Below are 12,958 nucleotides of genomic sequence, written 5' to 3'. Positions count from 1 at the left end.
AGTAAGATTAGTTGAAGAAGATGAAACTGAGAATGGGGCCTTCCTAAAATATCCCTATATCCCGAGGAATGACAGGATAGATGAGTTCCATTTAAAACAAACAAACCAAAAAACCCCAAAAAAGTTTGTGAGAATCATCTTAAGTAGATATTTTTAGTGAATGATTAGTAATTCAGCATATTTTGGAAAGAACTCCAATTTAGAACACATTAGTTACACCTACTATTTGCGGGGGGTGGGGGAGCTGCATCGTGTACTGGGCAGAATCTAAGTTCCACAACCAGGGATGGAACCCATGCACCATGCATTGGGAGCTCAATTCTTTACCACTGGACCCCAGGGAAGTCCCCGTTACACCTACTATTAACAGAAGGCATGCTGCATACTACACACTCTAAATACTCTATGAGCATTCTCTAACTTGAATCTACTATCAGTCCTATATTATAGGTGATACTGCTAAATCTCAGATATGTTAATTTGGTGGAGGTCACACCCTCATCAAGTAGAAGAGCTAAAATTCAACTCAGTTTGGCCAATACCAACGCCTGTGGCTGTAACCATGATAATTTATGGCCCCACTATGAATTAGTTTTATTGTACTTCTTTTTGCTTAAATTTCTCATTTAGGCATAGGAAATAATGCCATGGCCATCTCTCAAGGTGCTGATTGAGTGAGGTTAGGTATTTGAGAAAATGTATGTATGTGTATGGGCTTCCCAGGTGGCACGATTGGTAAAGAAACCGCCTGCAGGAGACATAAGGGACACAGGTCGCTCCCTGGGTCTGGAAGATCCCCTGAGGAGGGCACGGCAACCCACTCCAGTATTCTCGCCTGGAGAACCACACAGAGAGAGGAGCCTGGTGGGCCACTGTCCGCTGGGTTGGAAAGAATAGGACAGAACTGAAGGGACTTAGCACGCATATAGTTATGTGTATATGTATAAAATGAAATCGCTTTGCAAACAGGAAAGTGTTCATATATATGTATTTTGTTATGTTCAAAGTATTTTTCCGGCTAACTGTGTCATCTTGGGCAAAATTTTAGCTCCATATATTCAGACCCTTACTTGGAAATCATAGACGTAGGACTAGAGGATCACCATGTCCATTTCACTTCTTAGGACTCCAAGTTCATGAAAAGGAAAGCTATAATGATGAGACCATGTCAGGCCCAAGGGAGAGTGAGAACTGAATCAGAAGGGACAAGGTAACATAGGGCATGAAATTAGCAGGGACAAAAACTCCATGACAACCATGACTCTAGAGAGCAAGTACTTGGAGTTTTTGACCCCTAATTATCTTTCCTCCCACCCAACTCTGCCCTTAGTAACACATTTAAGAGGATATTCAGTGTGGGCACCTCTCTGGCTGTGAGTGTATAATGGTTTAAAGGTTCCCATCTCAGAGAGCAATAGGACCTGCCTGGAAAATTCCTTTGGAAAATAAATACAAAATTTCAGCCTTTGGCAAGAACGCTGTCTTTCTGGGTATCTGAGTCAAGGTGAGAGGGCAAAATTTAGAGAGACTAGTAGACTGCATGATGTCTCTACAGCCGCGTGAACTGTCCAGCAGGACCTTTGCAGAAGACAGTTTATGGCTCTCAGTATCTCCCATCTGTCTACTCCTCCCCCTCTCTCAAGTCCATACCTTCCGCTTATGGCTCCTCCTCAAGTTTTCTCTCTCCTTTATAGCAGTTCTCTAACCTTCAGTGAAAAGATTAATCTGTAGTGTAAACATCAGCTATTGCTCTGGGGTGACGGATGGATGTGGAGTTCCAGTTCTGCAATTTCTTAAGGATGGGATCTTAAACTTTGTTACCTTCTGATTTTTTTTTCACCTTGAAAATGAGGGTAAAGGATCATCTAGAATAAAACGAGATAATGTCTGTTAAGCCTACTACCTTGTAAAAATGAATTGTGTTGAATCAAAAATAATCGTTTACTGAACTTCATGGGAATTAACTATGGTCTAAACACGTCTGACTTATTCTTGCCAAGAGCATTTCTAATTTAATTTGTTCCCTTGAGCATGCTTTCATATAATAATGGTTGATTTGATATCTGCTTCAATATATAGCTTTGAATCATTAATTTCCGTACAGGAAAGCCAAACTAGTTACTCCATGATAATATGTCAGAACTACTCATGTATAATTCCATGGCCTTTTGAATTATACTTCACTAGTTTTCCCTTGTCATCTTTGGAGATCCTGGGGTTCTGAGGATGCTCGAGTGGGTGACACAGATATCAGAGGTAACCCCGCTCTAAACACATGTGTGTGTTAGTCACTCAGTCGTGTCTGATTCTTTAAGACCTCCACGGACTAGAGCCCACGAGGCTCCTCTGCCCGTGGAATTCTCCAGGCAAGAATACTGGAGTGGGTTGCCATTTCCCTCTCCACCAAACAGACGTAGTGATTGTTTCACTGCCTCCTTTGAACCTTCTTACATCGTTCTTTATCCGGTGACATTCTTGGCTTTCTTTACCTGCACAAACGCCCAAGTGACCATGTCCTTGGTAGATCAGATTTGAAAAAAATTTTGATATATATGTATGCCCACACTTTATTGGCTTATGTTTTTTATGTTACAGGCTTTACCACATGGCCTCTTAAAAATATTTTGCGATTATATTTGCCATTTCATCAAGTGTATTTCAAAATTATTTCAGGTAAGTGGAATTTTCAGTCATAATCAACTTTCAAATTGTTATAATTTTTCTCTTATAGTTTCTGGTTCATTGTTCTACTTCAGAAATTTCTTTTTCATCCCAAGATTATATAAAAGCATATCTATTAAGTTTGATAATCCTTTTAAAAAACTGTTGATTTACAATATTGTGTTAATTTCAGGTATACAGCAAGGTGGTTCAACTGTACACGTACATGTAAATATATACATATTCATTTTCAGATTCTTTTCCTTATAGGTTATTACAAGATGTTGAATATCTTTTCCTGTGCTGGACAGTATGTTCTTGTCATTTATCTAGTTTAAACATAGTAGTGTTGGACGTTAATACTAAACTCCTAGTTTGTGTCTCCCCCTTTACCCTGCTGTCCCCGTTTGTTTTCTATGTCTCTGAGTCTACTCCTCTTTTGTAGAGAAGTTCGTTTGCATCATTTTTTTTTAGATTACACATGTAAGTGATATCATGTGATCTCTGTCTTTCTCTTTCTGACTTATTTCATTTCATATGATAGTCTCTAGGTCTGTCCATGGTGCCACGAATGGTATTGTTTCATTCTCTCTAATGGCTGGGCAATGCTTCATTGTATATGTGTACCAAGTCTTCTTTTCCTTTCTTTTAGAAAGTTTTGCTTCTTTGTATTATTTTCCTTTCAGGCCTGATGCTCCCATGTCACTTTTGTACCCAGTAATGATTTATGCTCACATATTTTCAAAAGAAAATGATGGGAAGTTGTGTTTTATTTTATTTAAGATTTAGTTTCCAACCACTAAAACATTTCTCATTCTCTGATCTCATTCACAGAGTTTAAATTTTTTTTCATTTTATTTTTAACTGGAGGATAACTATTTTACAATTCTGTGTTGATTCGTGCCATACATCAGCATGAATAAGCCACAGGTTTGCATATGTCCCCTTGTTCTTAACCATCCCCCCCACCTCCCTCCCATCCCACCCCTCTAAGTTGGCACAGAGTACCAGTTTTGGGTTCCCTGTGTCACATAGCAGATTCCCACTGGCGATCTATTTACTATATGGGAATGTATATGTTTCAATGCTACTCTCCCAAATCATTCCACCTTCTCCCTCCCCAGCTGTGTAATATTTCACTGTATATATGCACCACATCTTCTTCATCCATCCTTCTGTTAGTCGACATTCATACTGCTTCCAAATCTTGGCTATCATAACTGGCACTGCTATGAACATTGGAGTATATGCATCTTTTTGAATTAGTCTTTTCTGAGCACATGCCCAGGAATGGGATTGTAAGCTCATATATTGGCCGCAGCAATTTACATTCCTACCCAACAATGTGGGAGGGTTCCCTTTTCTCCACACCTGCTCCAGCATTTATTATTTTAAAATGTTTTGATGGTGGCATTCTGACTGAAAACAACAACAACATTCTGACCAGCGTGTGATGATTGTTCTGCAGAACATTTTACTTATGCTTTAGGGGCAAAGGATCGTTAACCAAAGAAACCATTTGATACATACAAATAAATAATTTCAATTTTTATAGATTATCTGACTTAATTTCAATATACAGCCATTAAAAGAAAGGAAATAGAAACAATAGGGAGAAGTAACAGCGCACATCACACATCGCCATGGGCCAGCAACCTACATGCAGACCTGAACAGCACTGGGAAGTCCCAAGTAATGGTCTGGAGTCTCTACTGGGAAACGGTCCCAGGTGGTGCATCCACCCTAAGGGTGAGACTTCCAAATTTTGGGGGCTCCTGTTTGCAATCCGAGACTGCAAACTGATAGCATCATCAGTTTGTGTAAAAATGCAGCTTTGATTTTACTTTAACTTTTACAATGCTGTTTGTTTCACGATGTGAATCATAAGACTTCTTGGACCCCAGGGAGGGTGTTGGCCAGACCTTCAGGGGCTCAAGAATTCCAAGACCCAATCCCTTTTATCTAAAGTACCACCTGACTTCCTGTGCTTGCAAGCGGGCACAGAATCCAAGCAGTGTCCAGGCAGGTCAGAAGCAGGTGAGAGGTCTGTTTCTGAAGTCTGAACAAGACTTCCTCCATCTAATTCCCCTGACAGGTGATACCTCATTGTACTTTTATGTGCATTTTCTGATAAATAGCAATATGGAAAATCATTTCATGTGCCTGTTGGCCATCTGTGTGTCTTCTTTGGAGAACTGTTTATTTAGGTCTTCTGCTCATTTTTTGATTGAGTTATTTGGTCTTTTTGTAATTGAGTTTCATGAGCTGTCTTTATGTTTTGGAAATTAAGCCTTCGTCAGTTCCATCATTTGCAAATATTTCCTCCCAGTCTGTTGGCTTTCTTTTTGTTTTGTTCATGGTTTCCTTTGCTGTACAGAAACTTTTAAGTGTCATTTATTTTTGGTTTTGTTTCTTTTACCTTGGGAGACCATTACTGTCATTTATCAGTGAATGTTTTGCCTCTGTTCTCTTCTAGGTGTTTTGTGGTGTCCTGACTTATATTTAAGTCATCAGGTTAGTTTTGTTTATTTTTATGTGTGGTGTGAGAGTGTTTTCTATTGATTTACATGTGACTGTCCAGCTTTCCAAACACCACTTGCTAAACAGGCTGTCTTTTGTCCTTGTGTACCCTTGCTTCCTCTGTTGCAGACTAATTGACTGTGAGTGGATGGATTTATTTCTGGGCTCTTGATTCTGTTCTATTGATCCATGTTCTGTTTTTTGCCAAAACCAGTCTATTTTGATTGCCATAACTTCACAGAATTGTCTGAAGTCTGGAAGAGGTATGCCTCCAACTTTGCTCTTTTTCCTTAGAACTACTCTGGCGATTCTGGGTTTTTTGTAGTTGCATATTAACTTCAGGATTATTTGTTTTAACTCTGTGAAAACAGTCACAGGTGTTTTGATAGGGATCATGTTAGATCTGTAGATTGCTTTGGGTAGAATGACTATTTTAGAGATATTAATTCTCCAATTCAATAGCATGGGATATCTTCATATCATTTTCAATTTCTTTTGCATTATTTTCAGTTTCCTTTGTTAATTTTTTACAGTTTTCTGTGTGTATGTCTTTCACATCCTTGGTTAGGTATATAATTTTTTTGATATGACTTAAATAGAATTGTTTCTTTTTTAACTTTCTATTATATTCCATTTTTTGTTTAAAGAAATGTAAAAGATATTTGTGTATGATCTTGTATCCTGCTACCTTACTGAATTCATTTATTAGTTTTATTAAGTTTTTGTGTGGGGTCTTTAGGGGTTTCCCTTCCAACTTGGGTACATTTTATTTCTTTTTATTGTCTGATTTCTGTGGCTAGGACTTCCAATACTATAGTGAATAGTCTTGATGAGAGTGGTCCTTCTTGTCTTGTTCCAGAATTTAGCAGGAGGGGTTTCAGTTTTTCACTGTTATGTGTTATATTGGTTGTGGATTTGTCATTATGGTATTTGTGGATTTGGTATTATGCTGAGATATGTTCCCTCCATATCCATTTTGGTGAGAGTTTTTATCATGTTGAATGAGGTTTTTGATGTTGAATTTTATCAAATGCTTTTTCTGCATCTATTGAGATACTGTGGTTTTTGTCTTTTTTTTTGTAATATGGTGTACCACACTGATTGATTTGCGTATGTTGAACCATTCTTGTGACCCTGGGATGACTCCAACTTGATTGTAGTATATCATCCATTTTATATGTTGTTGGATTCAGTTTGGTAGTATTTTGTTGAGGGTTTCTGGATCCATATTCATCAAGCTATTGGCTTGTAATTTTCCTTATTGTAGTGTCTTTGTCTATTTTTGGTATCAGAGTGATAATGGCCTCATAGAATGACTTTGAGAGTGTTCCTTCCTTTTCAGTAAAATGTTCTTTATTATGTTGACGTCCACTCCTTCTATACTCTGTTTGATAAGTTGCTGTCAGTCATGCAGTCGTGTCCGACTCTTTCCGACCCCATGGACTGCAGCGTGCCAGGCTTCTCTGTCCTTCACCATCTCTCGGAGCCTGCTCAAACTCATGTCCATTGAGTCTGTGATGCCATCCAACCATCTCATCCCCTGTTGTCCCCTTCTCCTTCTTTCTTCAATCTTTCCCAGCATCAGGGTCTTTTCTAATGTCAGCTTTTCACTTTAGGTGGCCAAAGTATTTGGAGCTTCAGCTTCAGCATCAGTCCTTCCAGTGAACATTCAGGATTGATTTCCTTTAAGATGGACTGGTTGGATCTCCTTGCAGTCCAAGGGACTCTCAAGAGTCTCCTCCAACACTGCAGTTCCATAGCATCAATTCTTTGCCGTTCAACCTTCTTTATGGTCCAACTCTCATATCCATGCATGACTACTAGAAAAACCATAGCTTTGACTAGACGCATCTTTATCAGCAATGCCTCTACTTTTTCATACGCTGTCTAGGTTGGTCATAGTTTTTCTTCCAAGGAGCAAGCATCTTTTAATTTCATGGCTGCAGTCACCATCTGCAGTGATTTTGGAGCCCAAGAAAATAAAGTCTCTCACTGTTTCCATTGCTTCCCCATCTACTTGCCGTGAAGTGATGGGATCAGATGCCATGATCTTAGTTTTTTGAATGCTGAGTTTTATGCCAGCTTCTTCACTCTCCTCTTTCACTTTCATCAAGAGGCTCTTCAGTTCCTCTTAGCTTTCTGCCACAAGGGTGGTGTCATATGCATATCTGAGGTTACTGATATTTCTCCCGGCAATCATGATTCCAGCTTAAGCTTCATCCTGCCTGGCATTTCGTGTGATGTACTCTGCATATAAGTTAAATAAGCAGGGTGACAATATACAGCCTTGACATACTTCTATTTTAATTTGGAACCAGTCCATGTTCCATGTCCAGTTCTAACTGTTTCTTCCTGACCTGCATACAGGTTTCTCAGATAGCAGGTAAGGTGGTCTGGGATTCCCTTCTCTTTAAGAATTTTCCACAGTTTGTTGTGCTTTACACAAAGGCTTTAGTGTAGTCAATGAAGCAGAAGTAGATTTTTTTCTGGAATTCTCTTGCTTTTTCTGTGATCCAGTGGAACTGGCAGTTTGATCTCTGATAAGAGTATTTTTAAAATCATGAATAGATGCTATATTTTGTCAAATGCTCTTTCTGCATCTGTTGAGAGGATCATGTGATTTTTATCCATTCTTTTGTTAATATGGCATATTACATTGATTGATTTGGTGTGTTAAGCTAGTCTTGTGACCCTGTAATAAATCCAACTTGATCATGGTGTTTGCTTGTTTCATAACTTGGTGGATTCAGTTTGTTAGTATTTGTTGAGAATTTGTACATCCTTGTTCATCAAAATTATTGGCCTGTATTGTTTTGTTTGTTTTGTTTTGTCGTGTCTTAGCCTGATTTCGGCTTCAGGGCATGAGTGACCAATAGTAGAGAGAATCTAAGTGTGTTCTCCCCAGTTTAGTTATTTGTAATAGCTTAAGAAAGATTGTTATTAGTTCTTCTTTATATGTTTGATAGAATTCCCCTAGGATGCTCTCTGGTCTGGGCATTTTGGTAGGCGTTTTCTTACAAATTCATTTTCGCCACTAGTAATCAGTTTGCTCGAATTGTCTGTTTCATTTTGATTCAGTCTTGGCAGGTTATATGTTTCTCAAAATTTTCATTTCTTCTATGCTGTCCAATTTGTTGGTGTGTAACTTCGCAGTATTCACTTATGATTTTCTTTATATCTCTGTGGGATTGATTTTTACAGCTAGTGCCCAAGATACAACTGAGTGACTGAACAGCAAACACACGAATGAGTTCCACACCGAGAGGGCATTGCAAGTCCAATGTGCCTATAAATCTAGCAGAATTAGCCTAGGTACCCAACTAACATGATCAGCTATGTAGTATGGTACTGTTAGAAGTTTATAACACTCTTCACACAAATAATACATAAAAGACAAACACACACACACAAAACATTTTTAATCTTACAATATAGTAACTTGAAAAGTACCATAGACTGCCAGCTGCATTACTTCTGGCTCTATGCTTGCTTTCAGACATTGTGGGCTTAAAATAAAGATATTATACTACTGCACCCTGGACAGTATTGTATAATAAAGTACACAAAAGCCCCCTTGTAGAAGATGGAAGCATGTGACAGCGTACGCCAGACACTTGAACTAACTCACCTGATTGGACATGCAAAGGCATGTTTGCATCTTTGAAGGTTTGCAACTGGAAAGTTTATATATAAGGGATTTACTGTATTTCTCCTCTTTTGTTTGCTGTTTTGTTTACTTGGGTCCTCTCTCCTTTCTTCTTGGTGGTCCTGGCTAAAGGTTTGTCACTTTTGGTTATCTTTCCAAAAAGCAGCTCTCGGTTTCACTCGTCTTTTCCATTTTTTTTAATTTTTTTTTTTTTTTTACTATTTCTTATGTGATCTTTATTCTTTCTGCTGACTTTAGGCTTTATTCTTCTATTTCTAATTCTTTTAGGTGGTACACTAGGTTTTTCCTTTTTTCCTAAAGAAGGCCTCTATCTCTATGAAGTTCCCACTTAAAAATGCTTTTGGTGTATCCCATAGATTTTGAAAAGCTGTACTGCCATTTTCATTTGTCCTGAGGTATTTTCTGGCTTCCTGTCAGATTTTGTCACTGACCCATTGTTTATTAAGGTATAGTTAATGTACAATATTATATAAACTTGAAGTGTACAGTGTGGTGATTCACAATTTTTGAAGGTCGTACTCAGTCCATAATTATTATAAAATATTGGTTACACCCTATACACTGCACAATGTATCCCTGTAGCTTATTTATTTTATAAGCAGTAGTTTTTAATGTCTTAACTCCGTCCCTTTGTCTTGCCCCTACTCTCTTCCCTCTCCCAGCTGGTGACTATCAGCTCGTTCTCTGTAACTGCTATTCTGTCTTTTTATTACTTTCATTCTTTTGTTTTATTTTTTAGATTCCACATGTAAGTGATATCACATAGTATTTGTCTTTCTCTATCTGGCTTATTTCACTAAGTGTAGTACTCTCCAAGTTCATTTACATTTTTGAAAATAAGCATACCTTCTAGGTCCCCACAAAATATCAGATTTATAAATCATGATATAATTTTCCAGATATTTAGGAGCTGCTGTGCTAACTATACTATTCAAAGTTTTAGAAGTTATCTTGTGAGTAAAAGAAGAAAGCTTAAAAATCTGTCCAGATGGCCATCTGGGAGAGAAGAGCTGTTTTGAACGAGATCTCTTAAAAACCCGGTATTTTAATCAATGATCTCATTTATATGTAGCAATCACAGGATTTCTGTTGTTTTATTTCAAAGTATTTTTATTTGAAGTTTTAAAAATTAATTATTTTAATTGGAGGCTAATTACTTTACAATATTTTAGTGGCTTTTCAGCTTTTTAAATAAGTCTTTTAAGTTTCCTGAGACCTCCCTCATGAGATAATTGAGAACCTGGAACACTGAGACATTACTTTTTGACAAGTTAAGACGAAAGACTGAGGTCTTTCCCCAGGACAGTAAAGTGTTTGCCCTTTTCCAGTGCTCAATGGGGGGAAAATTATGAGATTTGTGATGCTACCATCTCACCTGAATCAGCAATTCATCCTCTCTTCTCTCTTCTAACTTTAGGAGCATCAAACCAATGACTGGAGGAAGAAATATCACTGAGATCACCTATTTTATACTTTTGGGATTCTCAGATTTCCCCAGAATCATCGCAGCGCTCTTTGTCGTGTTCCTGGTGATATACATCTTGACCCTGACTTGGAACCTGTCGCTCCTCATCTTAATAAGAATGGACTCCCACCTCCACACCCCCATGTACTTCTTCCTCAGTAACCTGTCCTTCATGGACATCTGCTACGTGACCTCCACAGCCCCCAAGATGCTCTACGACTTCTTCCAGGAGCGGCAAATTATCACCTATGTGGATTGTGTTATTCAGAATTTTGTATTCTCCACCATGGGGCTGAGTGAGTCTTGCCTCATGACCGCCATGGCTTATGACCGATATGCCGCCATCTGTAACCCTCTCCTCTATTCGTCAGTCATGTCGTCCGCTCTCTGCGGTCAGATGGTGCTGGGATCCTACATGGCTGGACTAGCAGCTACTATATCCCAATTGTGTTTCATGCTCCAGCTCCACTTCTGTGGGCCTAATGTCATCAACCACTTCTTCTGTGACCTGCCCCAGCTGTTAGTTTTATCCTGCACTGACACGTTCTTTTTACATCTCTTAACTGTTATATTGACAATGATCTTTGGGATAATAAATGTTTCCATTATCATGATATCCTATGTCTACATTGTCATCTCCATCATGAAGATCACTTCAGCAAGCGGCAGGTCCAAGGCTTTCAACACCTGTGCCTCCCATCTGACAGCAGTGAGCCTCTTCTATACCTCAGGTATGTTTGTCTATTTGAGTTCCAGCTCTGGGGGCTCCTCCAGCTTTGACAGATTTGCATCATTCTTCTACACTGTGATGATTCCCATGTTGAATCCCTTGATATACAGTCTGAGGAACAAAGAAATCAAAGATGCCTTGAGGAGGTTGCAAAAGAAAAGCAGGTATTGCTGAGGCCATAGATTCTGAGATTTCTGATGGATTTTTCCTTTCAGACTCACCTTACACAATAACATTCTTATGAATGAAGTATAGCATAAGTCATACTGCTTTTGGACCAAGAAAGCTTAATTTGACATGTAATATTCCCAAGTGGATCAACTGGATCATGCTACACAAACACAGTATTTATACATCCTAAGGGTTCATTACTTTCAGCCTACATGCAGAGAGGCCTGACCATCTATCAGTATATCCACAAGTATTTGTGAAACACTGGAGTTTCGTGCCTTGGTATCTCTTTTTCACTTCTGAAATGGAGCCCTGTTCATCTCAAACTTCTGACCCTGAAGGAGAGACAGTTGACAGAGGCCTCAGGACTGTGAAAACCGTGTCTCCCCGATATTCTGATACAGCATAATCCAGATGTGGTGGTGGCCAATGTTTGTTCTGTGTTTCTGATGAGAATGTACGCAGAGCAGGAATATACCTTTCAGCAGAAACAAGGTGTACTGTTGGTCTGATTGTGCTTCCCAGGTGGCTCAGACAGTAAAGAATCTGCGGAGAAAGGAAAGGCTACCCACTCCAGTCTTCTGGCCCGGAGAATTCCATGGACTGTATGGTCCATGGGGCCGCAAAGAGTCAGACACGACTGATCCACTTGCACTTCACTTCACTTCATTGGCCTGATTGTGCCTCCTGGGAAGACCAGTATGACACAGCTTATGTTTGAGTAAGTCCTTCTCAGGGACACTTACCTAATAGTTTGGGAGTATATCCTAGGCTCCTCCACTGTAATCTGCAGAAGGCGGAGGTGACAAGGATCGTAGAGAGGAAAGGAATGAAGCATGTGTTCCCTTCTGTGCCATTTACTCATGAGTTCCGTGATGTAATTTCTTGCCTGCAGTGTACAATGGGGATTTCTCATGGGGATGATATTAAAAATCTATATCATAGTCAATAGAGATTTCTGATGTTTTAGGACTCAAATCTCTCTCTCTCTCCCATCAAATTTGGAAAGTTCACCCTAGATGGCAGGCTTCCCTGGCGGTGCTAGTGATGAAGAATCTGCCTGCCAACGCAGCAGATGCAGGAGACGCAGGCCTGACCCCTGGGTTGGAAGATCCCTTGGAGTAGGAAACGGCAACCCACTCCAGCACACTTGCCTGGGAAAATCACACGAGCAGAGGAGCCTGGTGGGCTACAGTGCATGGGGCTGCAGAGTCAGATGCAACTGAGCACACCCTTGTCGGACATCGACAGTGTGATCATGCTACCAAATACTTTCTGCGGTTTAAAGCATCTGAAAATGTTTGATGTGATGAGAATTGTGTGAGAATTCATGGACATAATAAAGTTACTAAATATTTCGCGTTGTAGACCAAGAACAAATATGGAAAACTGGTATAAATTCTTTTCTTTTATCTGTGTTCAACATTTTATGTCCCAGAAACTTGTGGTTGTATGGTGTAGTATAATGGTTGAAGTAGAATGGTTAGAGTTACTTTAATGCTGATATTTGCCAAGAAACCTTAAGATTGAAGATTGAAGATAGGCAGGGTTCTTAACTCTGGCCAATTTTCATCTTCAGTAGGACGATGTAAATTTGTGGTCCTTGTGATCTGTTTAAAAATAAGAAAAAGATGTGTACTGACTGTTGACTTGCCAGATTTCCCAGACTTCAACAAAGTGATATAAAGTACATATTGCTGCTGCTGCTGCTAACTCACTTCAGTCGTGTCCGACTCTGTGTGAC

General features: G+C 39.3%; 1 protein-coding gene across 1 annotated transcript; it reads left to right on the top strand.

Annotated features, from left to right (window-relative positions):
- Positions 1-10,275: 10,275 nt before the first annotated feature.
- Positions 10,276-11,217, top strand: LOC129554189 (olfactory receptor 5AN1-like). Its single transcript, XM_055422799.2, has one exon. It carries the CDS (start codon positions 10,279-10,281, stop codon positions 11,215-11,217), a length of 939 nt encoding a protein of 312 aa, XP_055278774.2. The 5' UTR covers positions 10,276-10,278.
- The last annotated feature ends 1,741 nt before the right edge of the window (positions 11,218-12,958 follow it).

This window comes from Moschus berezovskii, chromosome 14 (assembly GCF_049115385.1).
Source record: "Moschus berezovskii isolate FMDL1 chromosome 14, NW_MosBer_1.0, whole genome shotgun sequence".
NCBI classification, from domain to species: domain Eukaryota; kingdom Metazoa; phylum Chordata; class Mammalia; order Artiodactyla; family Moschidae; genus Moschus; species Moschus berezovskii.
This window is presented reverse-complemented; position numbering and strand designations above follow the sequence as displayed.

What these genes read in the sequence shown, in the direction of transcription:
- LOC129554189 (XM_055422799.2), top strand. Translation starts at nt 10,279, where the DNA reads ATGACTGGAGGAAGAAATATCACTGAGATCACCTATTTTATACTTTTG.